Below are 24,705 nucleotides of genomic sequence, written 5' to 3'. Positions count from 1 at the left end.
CCAGGCTACACAAGGGTTGGTGGCCTTCTAAGACAGTGGTCTTTGTCTCAATCAGTCTGTAAAATAAAGGTATCAACAAGCAGTCCCCAGAGATATCAAAGGATCCGCAACCTGCATAAGAGTAAACCTGATACTTTAGTTTTTGCAAGATAGATGAGTTACAGTACAGAGCTTTTTACCTTTTTAAATGACCCTTCTAACTTCTGAGGAGAAGCTGGAAGTGCAGCCTGAATTTGAACCTCCTGTGGACTTTTATCAAAGCGTCTTTGATGAACCTGGTCCAAACTATCTGAAAAGCTTAACATCTATGATAAAAAACAGGGCTCCAAAGTCAAAAGGACAGTTTCATTTGTTTCTTATTCCCTTGGCAGCTTTGTGAGTGGAGACACAACAAACAAAAATCTACACTTAACTACAGTGATTTTCCATGTCATCTTCCCCTGGCAAGTGCCTAGCTTGCCCTGCCATGAGCCAATGGCCATAGCTCACCCAACAACCACCTGCAAGTACAGCATCATGAACCATTAGTTTTCTATCATTCTTTATCCTAAAGTAAACTCATTATTTCTCCTTATCTGCAGGTGTCCTTCATTGTATGTAGGACAGAAGTCCTTTGAGCATTACTGCTGTGCTGCTGTCCAATGGCAGACAGGAGAGGAGGGGAACAGCTCACCCCAGCTCCTGCCAGGCTCACTGCTCTGCACCTGCTAAAGCCAACATATGCTTTTGTCATAGCAGTAACTGTGATTGATCTCAATTTAACAGTCTGCACCACCAATTAAATAAAAGTAAAATTTATTTGGTATAGGACAGAAAAATAAGGAGAACAAAATCACTTACAAAATAAATGTTAAGCAAAAAAATTCACAGAACTAGATTAATATTTTATAAAAAGCTCAAACTTTAAGCATCTGATAGAAATGTTACTTTCTGCTCAGCCTGTTTTATGTTTCCCTCTCTCTTGTGTGCCTTTAGAAATACAAATTTACAAATGTCTTCCTCTGCATGCATTAGTTTACACTAAGCAATATTTACCACAGACAAACTGTATTTCAAAACGGCAACATACATAAAAGGTTATTCCCTTAAGACATGCGGTTTCCATTTTTGCTTTTTTAATCTGCATACCTACCTGCTGTGTACTCACTGAGACCATACACACATGTCCTGCTTCTGCCTGAGTTATTCCAATACTCCCTCTTTGCCAATGCTCCAGTTTAGATTTTAACTGAATGGTCCAAACACATCCATCTTACAGGTTATAAGATCCCTGTTTTCTTCCAATGTACATGAAGAACCATTCCATTAATTTGCACTTAAAGTGCTCCTGGATATCTTAGGTAAGAGATTCTCATTTTCTGGTGAGTACTGTCTGAAAGATTAAAGCTCACACAGTCTGTGCTACATGGAGTCAATGTACCGCTGTGACAGGTTCTTTGCACCCAGCTGTGAGACGAAGGTGTTCACACCACTGCAATGTGTAAGTACAAAATGCACATTTTATACCACAATTTTTACTTTAGTACTGGTAACAACATTCAGCCAATTGGTTTTTATTTTCTTGAGCAATCTTCTCTTTTCTGGTGTCCTATGGCCAAGGGGCCCTCTCTAGGTCTCTCAACATTTGACATTTTGCCTGAAATAATCTCAGTTTGATCACTCAACTCCATTCTTTACCTCCAAGGTAAAAAGTACCCTTTCTATTTCCATACTTTTGTACAGAAGATTGTCGTGTTACAACAATGTGATGAATGATAGCAGTTTAGCTCCTTCATCCTCCACTCCAAGACAGATCTACTTCTACAAGTGTCATGCAAACAGTTGATGCTGCAAAGAGAAACTATCACCCAGTTTTTAAAGTGACAATATAAGGAACTTCTTTCACAGTGCTGTCTTGCAGAAAAAACCCAAAACCTTATGATTCTTTTAGTGTTGGGAAATGCCGGCCTTTAAACAAGAACTTTGAGATGTTATTTATTTCATTTACAGAAATATACACTTCCTGAAACAAGCTGAATTTCCTTTAACAATTCTGAACATTCATCATTGTGACCTCTTCTCCCAATGGCTGGTGCAGAAAGTCGTAACAAACATAACATGTGCTTTTCTTCCAAAAATATAGAGGAGAAATTATTTTTACATGGTACAAAAGTTATTCTCATTTTATTTATAGAGCTGAATAAAACAAAAACGAACATCCGTGGCCATTGTCACGCAGTGCGAGCCTCAGTGATAACATAAGAAGATAGGTTGAGGTGTGAGGGTTTATAATACAATGCCATTGAAACAAACCCAGCAAATCTTATAAGCAAGCAGCGAATCAAATTCAGTTCCGTAACCTATGCAACCACACTGAAGTCAGCTGGGCTGTGTGGACAGCAGCGTCAGACACTGGTTTTGGGACAGGTCTAAATACCAGCAATTGATTGTGAAGCCAACCAGTGCCCACATACACCTCACCTACACACTGATCCAGTGGCCTCTCCACACACTGAGCTCCACCTGGAGTTAGCAGATTGAGCACACAACAGCAGGGCTTGGCTCAAACACTGTAAAATGCTACTGTTGGCACTATTCATTTAGGACCTGGAAGAGTAACGTCTATTAATTCTTTTACTGAGACACAGAAAAGTTGACTAAAAAAGTCATAAGGCACCATTGATTCAACCTGTTTTGTATTATTCTTTTTTAACACTTCATAGTGAAATAAATACTTTAATACTGATCATATTGTAAATAGCTACTGCTACATGAAGCAATATATTGAATGATAAAATGCTGCATTGTTCTGGAATATATCTAGGGACTTTTACAGCAAAACATGTAAGTGGAAACGCTGTTATGTGAAAAAAAAATGCCCCTTTCTGCAGTATTAAGCTATTTTACATATATGCCAAACATCTATTCTGAAGAGGCTTCTAGAATAAAAAAGAATTGCTAAAACCTAAGCAGCTCAGGATTCTTGGCTTGTTAACTGGGGCCTTTTACACAGCACATTTTAAAGTGAAACTGAAGCTCGTTTTCCAAGTCTTTGGTAGTGGACCAGATTTTGGATCAGAAAATCTTGCTGAAATGATCAAATACAAGATGTTTTGAATGATACAGAGAATTAGCAGAACACTGGCAGCATTTTCATTGACTTTGCAAAGTAAAAAAGTCACGTTGGAAGCAGGTAAGTTATAAACAAAATATTGCTGGAGAGTTGGGGGTTTTTTTGGCTGCATAGCTATTTGGATATTAAAAAGGATTTGGCAGGTCAAGGTACTGAAAATATTGTATTCTTAAATTCAAAATATTGATCCTTAGAAAGGTATTAAGTGCTTCAGTTTTAAAATATGAATACAATAATTTATCCTTTAAGTTACTATCCTAAAAATCTTATTTGGACTTCTATTCACAAAATAATATCCCGAAGAGACAGGCACTTTAAGTGACATCCATAAAATACATATACAAATTCAGCATTGTGCCAGGTTTGATCCCAAGGTGCACCTGTCACATGGAGGTCCCACCAGTATCTGTTTAAGAAACTTTTACAGCCGTGATCCTGCGACTGGATGTGGATACATCCCTGCGCCTGCGCATTTAACTGCAAGTTCAAGACCGTAAACAGTAACTTAAAATAGGTCATTAGATACAAAAATGTAAAAAACAGGTACAGAATCAAACACTATCACAGCTAACAAGATTTTGTAAACAAACATTGAAAAGACCAAATTAAATTTGATCTGGCCAAGTCCAACTCTAGTCTCATCCCATTCAATGTGATATCCAGGCTGCAAGGCAGAAAGTGGATCTGCCCCTTCACACTCACAGACAGAGCAAAAAGCCCTATGCACAGACATTTCAGCAGGGTCCAGACTCTCTTTGGCTAAATTCCTCAGGAATTTTTTCAAGGACTGACCTCATTCTAGCCACAGAGTGTTCTTAGGATCATGTCTCCCATGCTAGAGAAATATTTTCTTAACCTACGTGACTAGTTTCTATGTTTAATTTTGGATTTTTTTGAGCAACACCCTGTGAAGCACAACTGCTAACACAGGCTTGGGTAGGGATCCCAAGGAACACACTGAAGAAACGTACTGCTGAAGAGACTGAGGGGACATTTTTCAGACCTAAACTTCCAATTAACAAAGAGCTATCATTCACCAATATTTCAAATCCAGAACTACAATCTTCCTCTAATTTCCAAAGACATTTTATATGCACTTAGATCCACTTGTAAAATTCACTCATACAATGAGCTCTTTTCTCATACACAAAATTCAAAAGCCATTAAATATATTAACCACTTGCCACAATGTCAGAATACCCTACTGTTTCTTCTATCAATGCAGCTCTCTGTAGAGACTCCTTTCAGCAGTTTGAAAGGACAGACTTCATGGCCAATTCAGAAGACCAAATCTTTCCATTTCTCTTGAACCAGTGAAGACGGCAAATTTTGGATGCTCCCACTTGAATGTACAAACCCTGGACCCCCCTCACATCAAAGGGCTTTCACTGAGGAATATTTTGATCTCGGCTGCTCTAGCATAATGGAAGTCAAACACAAACTCTCTAAGACTTGTGACCTAAGTGCCAAGAAGCTTTTTAAGTAAAACCCCAACATTTAGTTGTACCAAAGAAACAATTGGAAAGCAGTCTGTGGAGCACTGGCATTAGTGATGCTTTACAGGGGGAGCCTGCAACTACAGTAATTGCTGTGTTGGCACTCAAGACTACTTTCTGAGGACTCTTTGCATGCAGTATCAGGCAGAGGGCATTACAGCAATCCAGGGCACGGGTGACATGATGTGGGTTGGTCCACATAAGAGTAGGAGAGAATGAGGTCACAGAACACACAACACTATTAAAAAAATAGGAAAGAGGGTTAAAAAAATATATATTTTTTTATGCTGATGAATTCTTCACTTGTGCTTTTCTTTGGAAGATTCTCTGCATATAAAAACAAGGTCAGAGACACTCCATCCTTGAGGCAGGATGTGCTGTGCATTGTTTAAGATTTGCTTGACTAAGCTGAAGTGAAGAAGTTTAAGATGAATTCTTTGTCACCATGTAGTAGGTCTATGGCTTGCAGAAGCAGATAGGCTGAGTTAGGCATGCAAAGAAGGATCCAGGGGACTCTTGGCTACACTTTTTACCCAGCAACTGTTTTTTTAAACATCAAATACTTTTTCATTAAAATAATACAGCTACTGCACCCAAAGTGAATGAAACAGCTTTGTTCAAGCTCTTTCAGGTTTGTAGCCAGACCTCCCACGGAGCTCTCCAGGGGATGGGGTTGGACACAGTAAGCATGATGCACGAATGTTCTGTAGGGTCCAAAAAATGCCTGCAGTTTAAGCGAATAAAATTCATAGCTTTGAGCAACTATAGTCCATAAGCCACATCTATTACTCCTGTAATAGAGACTGAAGTTTGTTCCAGCTGACAAGCCAAAAGTGGAAATCAATCAAGACAGACAACTTTCCAGTCATGTGGACAGGAGAGCTGACTCGAGGGAAACTTGAGAACAGATGTCACCCAGAGATGGGCCAGAACCCATTTCACCTTGGTATAGGCGGCAGCGGGGGGGCACCTCTTTCTTTTCGGACAGACCCACCTAAAAGACAAAGAAGGGTTTTTTGTGTTACTCCTCCAGGAATACTCCTTCTTTTGAAGGGGGAGTTTGCATCCAAGCAATTAATTCAGTAACTGGTGAAGATCTACTAATTTTCATGCCTGGCCATAAAAAAAAAAATCTTTGTAGAGTTTCTGGCTAGTTTATTAAACAACATCAGAACTTCAAACATTGTAAAATAACGTTTTAAACTCATGCTATCCCTAATGCCTGGAAAGCACATCTACTTTGGTCCACTGTCCCCTTCCCAAAACAGACTGATAGCTCTTGTTAGCCTTATTAATTTATGTGAACACACAGCTTCTCAGTGCTACCTGCAATACATGCAAATCTCAATAAAAAGTGGCAAGCTCCAAACACAGTAAAATTTCAAAGCTCTTAATGTTTTTCCCTATATGAAGATTTTCATAGCAAACTCATAAAAGGAAACACAAAAAAATACGTATGTTACTTTGCCTTCCTTTGTGGACTAATACAAGCAGGATGAAAGCTAACAGGGCAAAATGAACAGAGACTAACAGGAATCTCTGCTTCAAACCAGAGCTTTATCATCTGGAAACAGGAGAGAAACATCTGAGTATACAGATGATTAGAGGCCACCAATGTCACTGATTGTGAAAGAAGGCAAAATACCACTAAAGAAGATAGGAAACATTCATGCTACTGTAGAAGACATGTTTAAAAACTGAGCTGGAACAGCATGTAACACTGATTGGAAAAGACAAAAACAAACAGAAATGTATACCTAAGCAGCTCTGATGATCAGAGAACATGGCTTGGAAGCAGAGTGTAGTACATCCGGATTTAATCAACCCAGCAAAACAAAAACTGAGATGAGGATACGACTGTTGTCTTAAAAAACATGAGTTTAACACACAAGAAGAGAAGAAAACTAAACTCAAGGATGAAGCTGGCACAAAAATAAATGAGTTGTGCATGAATTTAGATGGGAAATTAGGATAAAGTCCTGAGGGATTTTGTGGTTCTGGCTGCCTAGAGCAGAAGGGCTGACTATAACAGCAGAGCTGGTAATTTACAGTACATGTTTCAACAAACAGCTCCTCACTCAAAAAGTTGTAGAGGGCTTGTACCTGGGAGCCTGCATTCAGCTTTTCCTGTGTGGTGAGGAAGGATGACCAGACTGTTAGTTTGAGAAGGCTGCAAACCTCAGCTTCCAGACTCTTCCCTAAGCACATTAATTTTAGGACAATACACTGAAATTCCAACTTACCTCTACTGTCATTTCTTGCTACTTTACTGGGATAACTTCTGTTCATGGGTACATATGGCTCTGGAGGTGGCAAATCAGATATTGGATGAAAAGAAAATCTGCTTTCCCATTCATCTGAAAAAAATCCCATGCATTTACTCATTAGTTTTCTGACATAGCTTAGTAAAGTAAATTGACATTGACATTATGTTTAATGCATATTTTATATAGCAAAATGCTTACACAGCCTGAGTACTGAATCAGCATTCTCTTAGGAAGTCAGGGAAGATGATGCTTTAGGTGAACTTGGGAATGAAAATTTTTATCAACTTTAACTGATCATTTTGCCAATTAAATGCAAAATCACAGATCAGGAAAACAGCCATAATTCCACTAAAGTAAGTCTTACACTCCCTTCCATGTGTAACAGATCTGCTTTTTTAAAACACACATACACACATACATATATATATGCTACCAGAACTTCCTAGTTTCTCCAACTTCAGAACAGTATTTTGTTTCCTGGTATAGAATTTACCAATATTCATGTATCATTGATATACCTACCTCAAAAGCATACTTAAAAGCACACTCCTATAAGCACTGTTCTTTCTCTTTTAATATTTATACTGGAAGAAGAAAAATAATCATTATGCTAAAATTTATGACAGAGAATCCTGTATATAATTAGTGTCAAAAATGGAAAAAGGCATCACTTGAAGCTATATCTCTTTAGACTCCAAAGCAAGCTAACCAGTTTCTTCATTGAAATAATAGGAAATGTTCCAAGAGCTCTGTTCTCCACCTGATTTTGAAAGCATAAGGAAGAAAGTGTGGGCTAATTTAAACTTTGTAATTTATTCGCTTGCTTGCCTCAGGACTTTACAACCACAACTTTCTTGTGATATTGCTGTATTTTACTGCATAATGTAATGAACAGCTGAGTAAGTTCTACCTGGCATTTGTACATGTGGTTATTGCTGGATCCAGTTTTTCTATGTTTACTTCCAATGGTTGCAATCACTGTGTAAAGGAGCTGCATGTTCTGAACCCTGCAGATGACTTGTGTAGGAAGAAATACGTCTGTGATCCTTCCGCCTCACCTGATGTGTAAAAATGCTTCAAAAGCCTGAGTTATGGTTTCATTTTCTGTTGGCTTTTTTCTAACCTTATAAATGTCAGGAATACCAATTTTGGCCTCCCGTAATTAACTGAAGGATTTATCTGTTCTATGGAAATAGAAAACAATTAAAAAGAAGAGCATGACAAATCTTTAAAACACAGCAATCTTGCACCTCATCTTTTTAATAAACACTAGCAGAAATAGATACTTGACATTTTCAGCAATGTTCTGACAATCTCTTCCCTCATCTGTTTTTCAGCTTTCAGCTTTTGAGTCATCTAACTTATTCCAACTTCCGAAGCATCAGTGTAGCTGTGGTTTGAATTCATATGAGAGTTGAAACAATTCCCTTCCTTTTTTCATGGTGTTTTTCAAAGGGTTATTTTGGAGACTGTATTGATGACTTTGCAATTCTGCTCTATGTATGGCATATTTATTCTGTTCTGGCTTGTCGGGGTTAACTGAGACCCAAGTGACACCTCTGCTGGTCAGAAATCAAAGGTTGGCACTAGAAATGAAGTCTGTATCCCAAACCTTTTTTCAGGTCTCAGGGCCAAAAGCCACTACACGTTCTCTATGGAGGGCAAACAGGTGGGAGGATGGCTCACCGTCCCCTGGGTCCTGGAAGCCGTTTCTGACAGCTGAGGGTGGCGGTGGTGGTGGCGGCGCTGCCGAGCCCGGCCGGTCGGGGGGAAGCGGAGGTCGTGCTCCACCTCTCTGGCTGTCCAGCCCTGCCCGGGAAGGCAGCTGGGGAGTAGAGGGCAAAGCCCTGGAAGTGCTTCCATTCCTGCTTATGGGAGGAGGTGGCGGGAGCGGGCCTAGAGCAAGGCAAGAAGCAAGCACACAAATGCTGTTAAATTTCACACCAGGGGTTACTCTGCCAGTGGAAAGTCACTGCTGACATCCCAAAGTCTCCTGCTAACAAAAAGGGCTGTTTTGGGGCCCTTGGCCCCAAAGGGTAATGGCCCTCAGCGCCCACTTCCCTGCTCTCCAGGGCTCTCTAGGGATTCAGTGCTAATTTGAAGAGTACAGCTCAAAGAAACAGGATGTATCTAAACTGCAGCGAACGCATTCCCCTTCCCCTCAGCTACAGAAGTCTCTGTAGAAGTCCTGGTACTTGAAGCTAACTGTTAAACCACTCTAAGTTAACAATGGCCACAATAAGCAGAAGTCCCAGCTGGAATTCAGGCTGCTGTGGAGGTCCGAACTGTAACACATTTCCTTTCTATGTACCATTGCAAGGCAAGAGGAGGTGTAGCAGAAGACACCTGCTACCCTCAGAAGCTCTTTGTCCATCAGAGTGGTCCCCTCTGAGTGTCACAGTCAGGGTCTGTGCTTGTGCACAGGAGAGCTCTGCCCAGCAGTGGCTGTGTTAAGCAGCAACTCATCAGCTCACTCATTTATAAACAAATGAGCGGCATGACAAATTTTTCAGTAGTTGGAGCGTATCCATCTCCCTGTAAACTGGAAACAGACCTCACACACAGACTGGCATTTCCAGCGTTTGTTTATCTGTAACTGGCACGGTCAAATAGAAAGGCACAGCCTACGTAATACAGACCCAGGGCTGTACTGAGGGCAGGGCTTCTACAAGAAAAAAAAGACAGGAAAGCTGCTTCTGCCAGAGAGAGAAGTGCCCATGGTTAGGACACAAGAAGGTGAAGCAGAGGGTGTGGAGAGTTATGCACGTTCAAAAGTCTCACTACCTGTTTGGTGCAGTTGGGCAACTGACAATTATGTTAATTTTCAATAAATGCTTCCCTGTCTTGATGAAATCTATCTGCAGACGTGCACTTTGAAAAAGAGAGCAGTAGATATTGTGTTTCCAGCAACAAGCATTGAAACGTTTCAAGAAACATGCTGTACTTCGTGTAGTTTTGCTCCCCTTCTTATTTTACAAATTACTAAAGTTTGCCTTCAGGGAATGGTTTCAAAGAATGAGAAGCATTCAGCAACTTTCAGAATAGTTTTGCTTGCTCTCTCTAAACGTAGCTAAACTCCATTGTCTATAGTGCTGCAGAATAAGTGTATTTATATGTAGAATGTATTGCTACGACTTCCTTCTACTTACTGAATTGAACCAGAAGAAAATTGGTGCAGGTTTGCTAAAACCATCTGCCTCAGAAAAGGATCAACTAGAAAAGTACTGGCAGAAGACAAGGCCACCACAGAACAAATTCCTGGAAGTGACTGAATAATCACAGACATTCTCTGCAACTTTGCTCCATCTCCCCAGTCAATGGTAATGGGATTTCTCTGATTTATTTACTTCAGGCTGCACTAGCATTGTGCTATCCTCTGGGCTGGCAACCAGCTCCACAAAGCACAATTTCAGGGCCACTATTTTCTGTAGCTGCACAGCTGCTGTAGGTGTTGGAGATCCAGACTGGTTCAAGGAGCTGGAAAATAACATAGCTGTCTGTGGGAGCTCCCACGACATTAATTTCTATTATCTAGGACTGGGCAGCCTAGAGATTATTTCTGAGTTTATTCTAAAGAATGAAATGAAAGGCAACTCTGTGGAGTTTCCCAGCAGTATCTTCTGTGCAATGCTTTTCTCCACCTGATGTTATAGGGCTTGATTGTACCTACATTCTCTCATCTCCAAAGGGACAACTACCAGGTACCAGAGAGTTGAGTTACGATGTGCAATTCTTATTATGAACAACAGTTGTCACAGAGGACAAAGTACATTATGAAATTGCTCCAAGGAGACAATTTTACTTTTCGTCTAATTTGATATCTGCATATGGCAAGTAACAACACTTAGTCACGCTGTAACAAGTGCTATTACATTTAACAACTGTTGGCTAGGTCTTTCATTAAAGCTATTCATATTTGACTGTGTTTGTGTCTCCGAACACGTACAAGGTCAGGCTCCAAAAGCCTCCACTCGCGAGAACGCGACCATTAGCTCACGCTGGTTGACTCAGGAAGTCAGATGCTGTCACTTTACCAGAAGCTTCTTTACTTCAAAGAACGTAATGCGGAAATCCATTTGCAACCCTTTTCAATTACAGTGACTATAATGAAAGTTACCAAGATGTGTAAAAGTACACGTGAGCACACTGGTGATGCACTTTGACTTTCCTTAAGTCACCTTGATGCCCACAAACCCTCGCTTCCAGCTGCAGAATCCCTAGTGCCTAACAGGGATGTCATCCTGGGATATGTTGGTTGCGCGTGTGAAGCTGGTGCAGACACGGCCAAAGCACCATCACCCGGAGCCACCTGTCCCGGCCAAAGCGCCCTCTCCCCGTGCCACCAGTGCCCGCTCCCTACCTGAGCGGCCGGGCGGGTCTCTGACGGGCGGTGGCGGTCTCTCTCCGGGCGGCGGGGGCAGAGGTCCGGAGCGTCCCCCGCCGGGCGTCGGGCACGACCCCAGCGAGATGTTCCTCTGCGGCAGCCGCGGCATCTCATCTCCGCCGGCGGGGGCGGGCGGGACCGGGGGTGGCCCCGGTCTGCCGGGGGGCAGCGGGGGTGCCGGGGCGCCGAGGGTGGGCCGGGGGGCAGCGGGCACGGGCGGTTTGCTGTTCTGCGGCGGCGGCGGCGGCAGAGACGGCTCCCGGGCGGCGGGCGGCCGGTGCCCGGCGGGGGGCGGCGGCGGGGGCGGCGGCTTGTCCTCCGCCGGCCGGCCCGGGGTGGGCGGCAGCGGCGGGCGGCCCGAGAAGGCGGGCGCAGAGCCGGGGCCCGGCTGCCGGAGGGACGCGGCCGACCCCGCGCCCCGGCTGCCCGGGAAGGGCGGGGGCGAGGGCCCCAGGCTGGGCTGCCGGCTCAGCCCCGGCACCGGTGGCGATCCCCGGTTGTGCAGACTGGAGGCGATGGGCCGCGGCGTGCTGGGCACCGGCGGCGGCGCCGCCTCGGGCTTCGAGCCGGCGTCGGGCCTCGGCGGCGGCAGGCGGCTCCTCTGCGGGTCCGGGGCGGCGGAGCGCGGCCCCGAGGGCGGCCCCGGGAATCGCGGCGGGCCGCTCGGCGGGGAGAAGGGCTTGGCGGCGGCGGAGCGGCCTCCGGGCGGCAGGACGGGCGGCCGGCCTCCCCCGGCGTCTGCGGACACAGGACAGGGAGCATCGGCACCGCGGCACCGGGGCTGCGGTTCCGAACGGGCTCTGCGAGCAGCCAGGGCGCAGCCCGGCACGGGGCACCCCTGCCTTGAGGCTCAGCCCCAACCCTGGTACCACTGGGAAACCGCTCCAGAGCACCAGCTGGCATCCTTGATGCTGCTTATGAGGCACGAGTTAAGTGCCCATAAAGTAACACAAGTGATGCAGCCATCATACCAGCCAGCAATAAAACATGGAGGGAAGAAAATGGCGAAGAACAAATACTGAATACCATCAACCTGAGAGCAAAGAAATCTTGGCTTTTAAATTACATTTAACAACAGAAGTTCAGCAAGAAACTCTTTTCGGCCCTTTCTAGTAGCTGTGATCTAGGGATGTAGTTGTACACATCAGGAAGAAGTCAGCTGGCCCTGCAGTTGATAAATACTGTTCTGCAATGCCAGGAACTTTTGTATTAATACAAGTTCCCAAAAATAGACTGTGACACAATAGAAAATACCAGCTGCAAGAGACTGTTTTGTACACATGTACTGTGATGAAAAATTATGTTAGGCTATGAAATATGTAATATTTGTAACACTCTACAACCCCCATTACATAATCCTTCTTCAACGAGTATGAAATCCTATGTCCTTAAACTTAAGAAACTCAGTGGCTCCAGATGGCCTCTATTTAAAGGGGCATGATGCTTGGGGCAGCTGTTTGGTCAGCCAGAAGCACAGTCCAGACAAGCCTCCATCTGCAGTGTGCTTACCAGCCAGCTGGGATGCCTCATGCACTCCCTAAGCAGCAAATCACACTGTTGTGGAGCTGACACAAGTACTTTCCATTTGGAAAGTAGATCCTTTTTCCTGGTGCACAAGAAAGAATTAGCCTGGATCCTCCTCTGTTCCGGCATACCCAACAGCTAAGGCAGGACGTAATCTGCCTAACTATGCAGGTAGCCATTCAACACTACTAAGATCTTTAGTTTTTATCAATAACGAGGAGGATGAGTGAAAAGGGAGTCTGGCTTCTCCCTCATAAAACCTGATAGTAAGAATAAAACAAAATTCAAGCTGAAAATTACATTTCCTAAGAGCCTATGATATTTGCTGGCTTTCTGAATCCCAGCAGGTAATTTATTGCAGTGCTATGAAGGTTTTAAGCAATGTCATTTTTTCACACTGGAAATTCAAGGTCTTTCTTACCAGCATCCCGACTTGCAGTACATCTGAGCTTTGGCATTCCTGCTTGAAAAAGGCCTCCAAGGCCAGGGGGTCCACCGCCACCGAAGCCGCCACCGCTGCCACCACCAAAACCCCCGCCGCTGCCACTGCCACCTCCTCCAAAGCCACCGCCGCCACCTCCAACAGATCCTTTGGGTTCTGTTGGGAAAAAAGATCCCCCGAATTAGTGAAGCAAGACTGATCCTGCAAAGTCACCTCTTTCATTAGAGTAATGCTTGTAGCTTGAGAAAAACGAATGAACTTTCAAAACACAAGGTTTGGATCATCACACCTACCATCATCACCACCGCCACTGCACTATGGAGGAGCTGGTGCAGTAACCATAATAACCACAGCCTCTGTTTTATTAAGCCATCACTTTTGTCTACTCTAGACTGGAGAGCAGAGAAAATTGCTACAGAGAATGAATTTTAATGTAGTCTTTGTTAGCACCTTGGTTGCTTCTTCCAGTTTCTTTGTACTTTTGCTCTCTTATCCTTCCCCTCCGCTTCTCCAAAAGCAGAGACAGGGTAATCTCATGGGAAAAAGAGAAGGAAAGAAGAAGGCAGAAGGTCCTCCTTGAAGGTATCTCTGGGGATAACTGCTGGGAATGCACAGAATTCTCTCGTTATTGATGACATTGCAACACATCTACTTATTTAAACAAAGCCTAGTAGGACAGGAGATGTAGGTTTCTGTTTCTACCATTTCTGTAGGTTCAGAAGTACAGTGACAGGATCATTAGCTGTTAATGCTTCCAATAGGCAGGAATTATTTTATCAGCCCTCCCCCTTTTCTCTCTAATGTCAATATTTCTGCTGTGACAACTGAGTCGCCAATAGTAAAATGAAAGTGTTTCCACAACTGCAATACAGAGAAGAGTCTTATTCAGAGCATCACTGCAAAATCAGCAGGTGCACAGATTGGGATATCTGTGGAGATCATCTCTCAGATGCTGGGCCGCACAGGCTAAGATCAATTGCTTAATTTCTTGGAATCTTGATTTCCACAACTTTGGGTGGGTAAAAATTTCACTGATTTCAAAGTAATTAAAACTTTGAATTGTGGATGAAAAGCACTTCTAAAAATTTCCCCAAGGAGAAAGGAAGAGTATATCCACGGGGGAAATGTTTCACATTATTCTTCTCTTTCTTAAGCATGTCAGCTCAGTTTGGCTCTGACTCAGACAGGGTGTTAACCTCTGGAGAAATGCTGCTTCCATGGCTTAGTCTTTCATCATGATTTGTTAATACATGTAAATAAGATAATAGGCTACATAATTTTTATCTTACTGTTTACCCCCTCCTTTAATCCCCTTCAGCTCATTACTATAGCTAGAATATGTAACTTCACATTCAAAGATAATCTTTAAAAACTGTAGCTGGCTGATTGCAGGACTGTATCTAATTTTTTTAACAATTATTTTGATTTGGTCACATTCCTCTGGGTATTTCCTTCTTTCGTCATCATGTTCCTGTCACAGACCAGCCTTTAATTGCATGGCCAAACCTAGGCTGAGGTGTATCACATTTGCTAATCAGTCTGTAGAAGTGTCTTTTCTCTTTAGGTGATGAATGCTGTTCCTCTGTCAGCACAGGCCTGTGTTCCTCACTCTTCTCCTGTTTCTGTTCTGCCTTCCCAATACTTCTGCTACATGGGCTTCTCCAGTCTCCTCTTGGCACCTACCAAGATGTGCTGTGAGACACAGCAGCAGCACAGCTGGTTAGAGACCTTATTTCCATTCAGGTAAGTAGAGGCACTGCCTTGTGCAGTACTGCTGGGCTGGCTGAGCAGCAAGGCTCATCCAAAAAGATAACACCCCTGAATCACTCCAGGAGTGGTAAAACTGCATGCAGCAGTGATACACAGGTAGAGCTGTGGCTTCTGCCTCTGGTTTTGCTCTAAGTGGTACTGGAGCCAATGGTGTCATGCCAGGCACGCATTTATTCTTATATTGTTTATGCAAAAGTAGAGTCTGAAATTCCACTTTATTCTCTGTCCTCTCCTCAGTCCTTATGGGGCTTTTATTTGCCTGATTTGCTGCAGGTCCTCAGCAGAACTCCTGGTAGGACTTGCATAGTTTTCTGATATAAGCAAACAGGAAAATAAACCACTTTATGAGAATTAGCAAACAAATTAGCATTCACATTTCATAAGCAGTACTCGATTTCTCAGCTGACTGTTCATTCATGATGAATAGAATTTATTTTTATGCATGCCAGTTTCTGGCACTTTCTTTTATCTACTCTCATGGCAATTCATCTGATGAGATATAAAATAATTTTCTGCTTTCAGATCTGTAGAACCATTCATGCCTATAGAAATTCCCATATGTAAAATCTTACTTACTGTCCAGAATTGGAGCACTTCTGTCATTAGTAACAGTCTTCTTCAGCTTTTTTCCTTTGGTAATATCAGATAATAGAGCATTTCGCCCTGCTTGTTCTGACTTGCTTAAGGATGGCTTTTCAGTATTTGCCTGCAAAACAAAAATTAAAAATGAGGAGGCAAAATAAACCCCAACTTCTAGATACATAGTTATGTTCAAATATAGTTGTTACTTGAGACTTCCGTGTCTGTTCTAACAGCATTAGAGTGGGTAGGTAGAATGCCATGTCTAGTTTTATGAATGATATTAAAGGTAGCTGGCCTTGTTACTGACTCGAAGTCCCCAACACTACTGCTTTCTAACCCCCATTATTCATTAGAAACAGAACACTTCTATGTGAATTCACCTGTTTGAACTCATGATTTAAAGTCTCTGAATTTTTAAAACCAAGGCATATCTTTGGCAAATGGCCATTTTGGAGACTGAACAAGAACAAACTACACACAACTTGATTATACTAGAAGGTGGACATTATTGAAAGTTGTGGTGAAATACAATTTCTAGGTAAATCAGAGCAAAGATGGACCTTTGTCTACTATTTTAGCTTAGATAGAAATACTTTAAAATGGCAATCACCACTTCAGCAATATTGACCTTTTCATATAGACCAAATAAAACCTTTAGATGTACGAGATTTGTCTCAATGGTCCTCTCTTTTCACTTTATGTTTTGGTGACAGTTTTTCAAGAAAGAACAAAACCCCTCTAAACAATACATTTACATGCACATATATATGGCTCTTTATTCTAGGAAATGGTGCCTGAAACATTTTCTAACTTATCAGATCAGTGTTATGGAGAGTTGTCATGGAGGGATCAGAGTCTGTATCTTGCTTGTGGAAAATAAGGAAAAAACTCGTGGGAGACAGCCCATTCCATGTAATCAGCTAGGGTTTTGCTCTGAAAATATCTAGGTGCTTCAAATTGGCATTTCAAGAAGCTTCTTCTTTCTTGTCAGTGAAGTTACTGGCTGTTGGGAGGGCAAGCACAGCACAAGCTCTATTCCAGTTTAAGTCAGGTCTGATGTAGTTTCACCCACCATGTTGTGCCAGCAGTGGATCCTGTGCTCTGACACCACAGGCTGGCTGAGGGAGCTGTGCTAACTAAGAGTTATCCTTACTAAATTTAAACAATAGGATTGATTTTTTCCAGCTCACGTCATGCAAGTACTGGAAAAAGTGGGAGTTTGGAGAAAGGCAAGGGGATAGCAAGACTTCAACTCCCCTTAGAAAAGCTGTTGTCTCACCTCTAGATCAGCCACCAGTGTGGGAAGAATAAAAGGATGGAGAGTTAGAGTGGATAGTGACATCCACAGGAGAACTGGAAGGCAGTGAAAGTGACGGTCCTTCTTGTAGGATCAATGATCAACCATAAACAATATGTTGGAGAGCTTTCCCCAAATATCATGGATACCCTCATCCACACCTCAGCATCTCTGGACATCCTATTAAAAGTGACAAGCAGCAGCAGAGAACAGTGCATAAATTTACCTCCTGTAAAACTTACCAAGGCCAGTGTTGGGGGTGGAGGTGGAGCTGGAGGGGGAGGCACAGGCATGGTGAAAGACTGAGCTCTGTCTGCTCTTGCTAAGAAACCTGCACAGCAAAATACAAACACACAATGTCCAGAGATTAATACATCTTAATAAATAAATTTCTACTCAGCTAAAAAACATCCTTGCAGCTAACAGGTTTATCTTCTACATTTTTGAAGTCTAATTAAATAGTAAAAAGCACTTTATATTTAATTGTAAGGAAACCAGCTGCATCTTTAAACAGGGGCTCCCTCCATGAACCCCACTGCCATACAAGCCAATAGATATACATCTAGTTTTGAACACTTACACAATCCATGCATTGCTGTGGCAGTGCACAAAATGCAGTAACCAAATTGAACTATGTTAGATCCAACAATCTTGTTCCCATGCAAGTGCTTCAGGATAGTCCTGTAGCTATACCATTGGCCCTTACTTCAAGAAGGCATCACACTTTAAGATCATACTCAGAAAGAGATGGTGACTTGTTAAATCCCTTCAGCTGCTAAAAGATTCCTCTACCTACACTGTTATGGGTAGAGTGGAACAGCAGAGCTCTGGGATGGGCTCGTGTTTCTTCCTCTCTCCCTGCTTGCTCTGAAGATCCCAAGCTGCATCATCACGTCTGAATGCACCTTCCTCCTCCTCAGAAGAAGCACACATAGATATGCTCTGGATAGTCTCCCTGAGGAGGAAGAGCTAGCAGGCAGCCTGGCCCCTCAGCTGCAGGCTGCTGTAGGAAAAGCCTGGCTGCTAAAGCTCAGCCTTTCACAAGCTTTCCTGACAAGAGACCAGGCTCCCACTTTTCCCCACTCCAAGCTGAACTTTCAGCCTGGGCAATCCTAGGCGGGTCACATCTGAGATATAGAGATTTATTGCAACAAAATTATGGAACAACAAAAAAGGCTCAAGTTTCAAGAACTATATTTTCAAGTCACAATTGTCAAGGACTATATTTTCAAGTCACAAGGGCTTTTTGTGGCATTTTGGCACACAGCTTGCTGGAACTGTGCCTATCAGGAGCTTTGCAGCATTTCTGATAGTGCTATGGCATTTCAGCATGTGCTTTACTCTTTTATCTGAGCTTTCACCCATGCTGGCCGTTCACCTGAGCCACCTTTAGTAACAATGATTTGCCACTACTTACATAATGTTTGCATAAAACAGGTAAACACAGTGGGAATAGCAACATGAGTAGTTCTCCAGACAACCCCAGGCAGATGGCTGAGGTCCCCAGGGCAGTTATTTACATGAATACACAGCTCTTACTTTTTAAAGTAACTTAATTGTTTTAGATGAAACCAAAGGGAACTGTAATAGCCCAGTATCTGTAAAATCAACATCATGCCAGGTACAGTACCCTTTACATTTAAAATGAACTTTAGGAAAATGTGCTGAACGAAACAAAATGGCATTTGCAGTGAGTCACCACCTAGGAAGTCTGTAGTGCTCTGACATGATCCATAAGTGTGTCAGAAAAAACTGTTCAGAAGTACAGATTTATCTCATCAGATGCTCATGCTTCAAAAGAATTAGAATACAGCTGTAACTCTCCTTCCCTCCGCCCCTGCCTCCCAAATTGCTGAGTTACCTTCCTCAGAAGAAATATTTTGTGAAATAAGACTTTAATGGATTTTGTGTAAAATCTTTAGGGAGGAAGGAGTCAGACGCATCACCCATAGCTCTGACCATCTAGAAAAATCATGGAGTTCAAAGTGGTGTGAGGCACTACAGTGTCTGCAGGTTTTCTTCTCCCATACTGCAGAAACTGTTTCCAGTTACTGCTAAAGAGCGAGCAGAGGGGAAGCTGGCAGATAGACAGACTGACAAAGAGGAAACTGTGCGAAGCCAAACCTACACAGTGCTGTGCGAATGCACGCGTTCACAGAGTCCTGCAAACAGAGCAGCCCGCTCTCATCACTCCTCGGCTGCATTACTGAGCATCTTAAGCTCCTTCAGACAAACAACAGCTTCATATTCAGAGGATCCGTCTGAATTTAGTTATATTCCTGTCTTCCAAATTTGTAGCTCTCATTTGTTACATAAAACTCTACACAAAGCCCTATCCATTCCCAATCAGCATATTCTAAATGCAATATCTGAAATCTGAAACCTATTAAAAGCACCAAGACTAATGCTGCTTTGTTCTTCAGCTTCCTGTTTAAAAAAATAGTCAACAGGAAAATTATTTCTTACAGTAGACCACAACCATCCTGTTTCTTAACACAGTCTTTTCACAGCTGCAGCTGTCTCCAGCTTAACTGTACCATGAGGGTATTTCACCAAGCTTTTAACTGCTTCATCGGATTAAAGAGAGAAATTCTTCTCTCTGCACTGCTTTGCTAAGAAGTTAAAGCAGTCTAGATAGTGTACCATCAGTCTCCTTGGCATTCCATGTGTCATAGGAAAGTTTCTGGAGCAGGCAGAATACAGTTCGGTTTGATATCTGACTTTTAAATGAATCCCTTAAGGCAGCTCAGAACTGAACACAGCAAGTGAGCCTGGTACTCTGTGAAGCACTTCCTGTAAAATACCATAACTTGTCGACCTCCCTGTCAGTTAGAGATGGTTTCCCACTTGGGCTGCTCTGTTCTATCTTTTTTTCCCTTTTAACTGGATTGTTTTAGAACAGCTTCTTAAGGAATTGGTGGCATAAAGAGGAAGTGAGGTGATGCTTAAAGCCTGAGTTGTCTAAGGGGAAGCCACTACCCACAGACACATCCAGCTTCTCCAAAACCCTCTCTGCATACATGACTTGCAAGGAGGCAGCGAGAAAAGCACTAGATGTTCCCTCCTTCTCTATCCCATCTTACATGTACCTGTACTCAACCACTGTACACTAGCTGGTATTTCTGGTATTGAAGGGCTCTCTGAACAGAACTGCCATCAAAATTAGGTCCACAATGGTGAGCTTGTATTTTGCTGCTGTTGAACAAGCCCTATAGCCTGCAGATACAGGCTGGAAAATATCATTTTGGAAGCACGGGACAAGCTTCTGTAATAAACCAAACTCTGGCAAAACTGGCCTGAAGTTTAACACGAGCATCCTGCAGGGTTGTTTACTCATGGTGCTCTAGAGCACACACTTCCTTTAGAAGCCATCAGAAAAGAGATCACATGGCGTGACTGAGAAACCCGTGTGCCCACACAAAAAAGTATAATGCACATACAGAGCCCGTAAAACACCCTAGATTGTCAAATTTTAGTTTAAAACTGAAGTTGCGATACTACTCCATTCTTACTTTTGTCACTCTGATTCTGCTGATGAAAAAGAGATTTTTAGAAACTCAACTTTGAAACTTTGCAGGAAGAAGCAGCACCTCTGTCTTTGAAGCTCTAACTCATCCTTGCTGTTTGGTTGTCAGATATTCTTTGTCTTACTGTAAGCAAAAATTAGAGAGGTGCTCTCTGGATGTTAAAATTTGATCACTCTAAGCCTATATGAAGAATAACAATGGTCTGAAGAGATGCAGTGACCTGATGACTTGCTCCCATAGCATAGGGCGGTGCTGGGAGTAGCCCATGGAATGAGAGCACCTCTTGGGCTGCAGAACCAAAGCAGCTGAATCAGCACAATGCAACTCTGCAGCTGCTTTGTTCATCACCAATTTACAGGATCACTGTTTCTCACAGAGCATAGAGATGTCCTGAGATGTTAAATGTAACTCTGCAACTATAGAGCTTTGGTTATTGTCCTACACTTCTGCAATGGACTCACATCATTATTTGCTTCTGGTTAGTAGGAAAGAACTGAATTTAAGAAAAGTTTATTATGTAAAATTGCTAATGGTTGACACTATAAAATACCTGAAATAGTAACCAATCCACCTAGTAATAAATGTTTCCCACCAAATCTGTTAGCAACAAAGTTTCTTATAATGCTTGGCGCTTTAGGGTGTTGAAAAGGAACTGGCTCCAAAAGACCAAGACTGAAGGTGTATTGGTACTTGAAAACCCAGGACACATGTCCTAGCATATTTTCTAGGCATCAGTGTAAATTATCACAGCTTTTAGGAAGCTATATAGAATTGTTATGTCTAGGTGAGTATTGGTGGTGTGGCAGAAATGATTACAGTAACTAACCCCTACATACACTGCAGCATCAGCCAGCAAGCCCCAAGCACAGAGATCTGGATTGTCAGCAAGAGAGAAGGATTTGCACAGCTGGCTGCAGCAGCTGCTCTCCCACTGCATAGCGGGTGCGAGCAGCACCGTGCCCAGCTCAGGCTCCTCTCCAGACCCAGCCTGCTCAGTCCAGGCTGCCCGTGCCACGAGCAGGCACCAGCACTGCAATGCTCACACTCCCTGCCCTGCCTTAGCCACAGCCCTGGGGCTGGCACAGCCTCCCTGCAGCCTGGTGGAAAGCAGAGTGCACAGAGTCCACGCCTGCTGCCTCTGCAGAAAGCCGCCCTCGCTGCTGGCAATGAGATGCTCCAACACTACCTAAGTAAAGAACATCTGCATACAAAAACTCTGATTTCTGCAAACTACCAGGCACATGCAGCAGCCACCATCAGGCAAAAATGGCATTACACTGAATCTAGTGAAACACAGATTTTGGGCACTTCAGATTTAATTCGGTATTTCAGAAATCATTTCAGGAGCACTACAAATGCTAAAAACTAACAAAAAGAAACATGACGTTTATTGTGGGATGGACAGTGTGAGCAACGACACTGCAAGTGCATGGTTTGTATCTAGTCAGACATTTTGAGCTGCTTGAAGGCCCTCCCTCCTAAACATTGAGTCAGAGGCAGACAGACAAGCTCACTGTGGTTAATCATTTCCTGCATGATTAATTTCCAAGCAAAAAAAAGAGGAAGGAACAAACAACTGTAGAAATAAAACAGAATTTATAAATTTAAGGGGAAAAACCCCTGAAGCTGCCAATTAAAATGCTGATTTCTCCCCTCTGCAAAAGGACCCAACTTCCAAACCAGTGTTGATTTGTTTTTTTAAAAATACATTACTTTCTCCTAATGAAAGAAGAAACTTATTTTGGTTTTAAAACCTGAATTTGAGGAAATTGGGCTACATTACCAAGTACTTTAGTAAGGACACCTTAAAAGGACGAAAGTAAAAAGGACTGCTAACTCTAAACACATTACAAACTAGTCGGAAAATCACTTACAATCAGTTTTATACAGACCACAGTATTTTTTCATTAACCATTTTTTTAACAGAGTACCGAGCTATTAAACTTTATTTGCCAAAAATAGTTACAGTGATGCCATGAAATGTGAGCCCCCTTGCTCCCCCTTTCTTGCTAGACCTGAGTCATTAGTACGTCTGCATGTCCCACGTTCCACCACCACAATCTCCCAAGGCCAGAGGCGCTCCCTGCACCAAGTGTCAGTCCAGGAGTCTGGCACCGTGAATGAGAACTTTAGAGGATGCTGAACGTGCTCCTCCCATGCAACACCATGCCAGTAAATCCCTCCTGAAAAAAATCAGGTGTTTTTCTTCTTCTCTTTTATTAAAGTTTTGAAATGTATAGAAATCTATAAATAAAAATATAGATAGATGAGTTTAAGTCCCTAAAGAGTTCAACAGGGGTACCAAACCAAATTCAGTTGAACATGAAGCTACCGGAAGATACTGAAAAAGAATTCCCTTATAGGGTAAAGAAAAAATATTTAGGAGACTCTCTGGCCTCAATCACTTGCACACGGAGGAGTGAAAAGGCTGTCGACACTCAAGTAACCTGATACAATTTTTAATTGAGACACTGGGGACTGCTGTATAACAAGTCTATACTCAGCAGGAGAGCCTGGATTTTCACTCTATCCTAACTGGGATAAAACTTTTGAAGCTGAGGAGCTCCAGAGGAACAAAGTGACATCGAAAATGCTACTGTCAGTATTTTTTGGTCCTTTAACACCAGTGATGATATTCTAAGAATAGCTTTTGGCTGAGAAGACAATCCTTTTGGTGAAGGGATTACGAGACTTTGTGGCCCAAGACAGGACATTACAAAGGTGTGAGAATGTAGAATGTTCTATCCTCACTGGAGGAAGCTGTGGTAGCAAAAGGAGGCACTAACTTTTCACCCTGAAAACCACTTGCAGAGATCTGGACAGACAAAAGAGAGACCAATAGAGGAGAAGTTACTCGGGATGTCTGAGACCCAGGGAAATTCTGGGGAGCTGCCACTGCCAGAGAGAGGAAGCCTGCTTTGCTGGGGACTTTTGACATTTCAAGGAAACTCTCCGCAGTACCTGAAATGAGTGGTTTGAGTATGACTTTCCACCACACTGAAAAATGCCATCCCTTGCACAAGCTACCAGGGCACAGAGGTATACCAGTCAGTGATGGAAAGCTCTTGCCTAGACCCAGAGCCAAAATTTCCTTTCTTTTCCCACCAACTGCCATTGGGGTGATGGATGATAAACTTTATTCACAGGTAGATGTTAAAGTGGATGAGGTCTATGTGGCCCTGAAATAGGATTTGGTCCAAGCTGAACAACACACAGTAGGATCTCCCACAGGGAAGTGCACCTTTCCCAATTCAGCAGTGATTGGTGTGTGGGATGCAACAGCATCCTGCTACAGGCAGGGACCAAAAAGGGGAGAAATGGAAGGCAAGAGCCTGAAGGGTCTTTAGCAGAAGTGCATGGGGTAGTTCTTGGGAAAGAAACATATGTCAAGCCAGTGTCACAGTGAGAATATTTCCTGCCCTACTTAGGCTGCAGAGAGGATATATTTTCTGTTTTGTTTTCACATAGCCTTTTCAATAAATTGCAGAGTTAGTTTAGCTCAGTTACACCATTGTAAGAGGTATGTGAAAGGTGCAGGTGTTGGGGAGCTAGTGAGGACCAGTAAACATAAATAACAACAAGAACAAACAAAAGACATGACTAGTTAGGAAAAAAAAGTAAGGATGCTGTCAGGTGCTTTCAAATCTCTATGTGTGTCATCCCAGGCTCCTGTGCTCTGTCCACCCTACAGCATCCCTATCTTGCTCCATACTCCTCATGCTCACACCCTCATCCCAGAGCATCCAGCCAAGTGCAGTGATCCTCCAGTCAGCATGATCTGCATCTCACACTGGGCAATTCCCCAGAGACCTAAACTCCCCTAAACATTTTGCATCTAGTTCCTACCACCACAGGAATAACATAACAGAGCAGGTTACTGTATATTAGTGACAAGTGAGGCAACAGACCCCTGAGGCAGCAGATGACCACAGGTGCTGAGAACAGGAACAGCCAGATACACCTGTATCCATAGGTCCACAGCAAATTGCATCCAGCAAATCTCATCTGTCAGACACAATCGAGAGTTATATGGAGAAAATCCAGCAATGCTGCATCCAGGGAAATTTACAGCTAAGAAGTAGGCTTCTATGGTGACAGAATGTTGTTTTAATCCAAATATTTTAAAAAAAGATTTTTTTGTCAGTGAAATATTTTTCAAGATATGCAGAGGACCACATGCAATAGCTAATTTTGGAGGACTGCCTCTAGTAACCAATATAGTCCCTATTTGGAAAAAACAGCTAAGCTTTTGGTCAGTTTAAGTGTTTGGATGTTGACTTGAGGAAAGCTGATAATGTAAGAGC

The 24,705-nt window shown here is 42.9% G+C and overlaps 1 protein-coding gene across 2 annotated transcripts in view; it reads right to left on the bottom strand.

Moving 5' to 3' along the window:
- Window positions 1–778: 778 nt before the first annotated feature.
- Window positions 779–24,705, bottom strand: part of WIPF1 (WAS/WASL interacting protein family member 1) — a 55,232-nt gene continuing 31,305 nt past the window's right edge. For both annotated transcript variants that reach the window (XM_088168021.1, XM_014880201.2), the window contains exons 3-9: window positions 17,117–17,205; window positions 15,572–15,701; window positions 13,205–13,381; window positions 11,236–11,997; window positions 8,562–8,771; window positions 6,852–6,965; window positions 779–5,602 (exon numbers count right to left, since the gene is read on the bottom strand). In XM_088168021.1, coding sequence (XP_088024147.1) covers window positions 5,547–5,602; window positions 6,852–6,965; window positions 8,562–8,771; window positions 11,236–11,997; window positions 13,205–13,381; window positions 15,572–15,701; window positions 17,117–17,167 — 1,500 coding nt within the window. In that variant the 5' untranslated portion in view covers window positions 17,168–17,205 and the 3' untranslated portion in view covers window positions 779–5,546. The remainder of the gene's footprint in view (window positions 5,603–6,851; window positions 6,966–8,561; window positions 8,772–11,235; window positions 11,998–13,204; window positions 13,382–15,571; window positions 15,702–17,116; window positions 17,206–24,705) is intronic.

This window comes from Sturnus vulgaris, chromosome 7 (genome assembly GCF_052056855.1).
Source record: "Sturnus vulgaris isolate bStuVul1 chromosome 7, bStuVul1.hap1, whole genome shotgun sequence".
Lineage (NCBI taxonomy): Eukaryota > Metazoa > Chordata > Aves > Passeriformes > Sturnidae > Sturnus > Sturnus vulgaris.
This window is presented reverse-complemented; position numbering and strand designations above follow the sequence as displayed.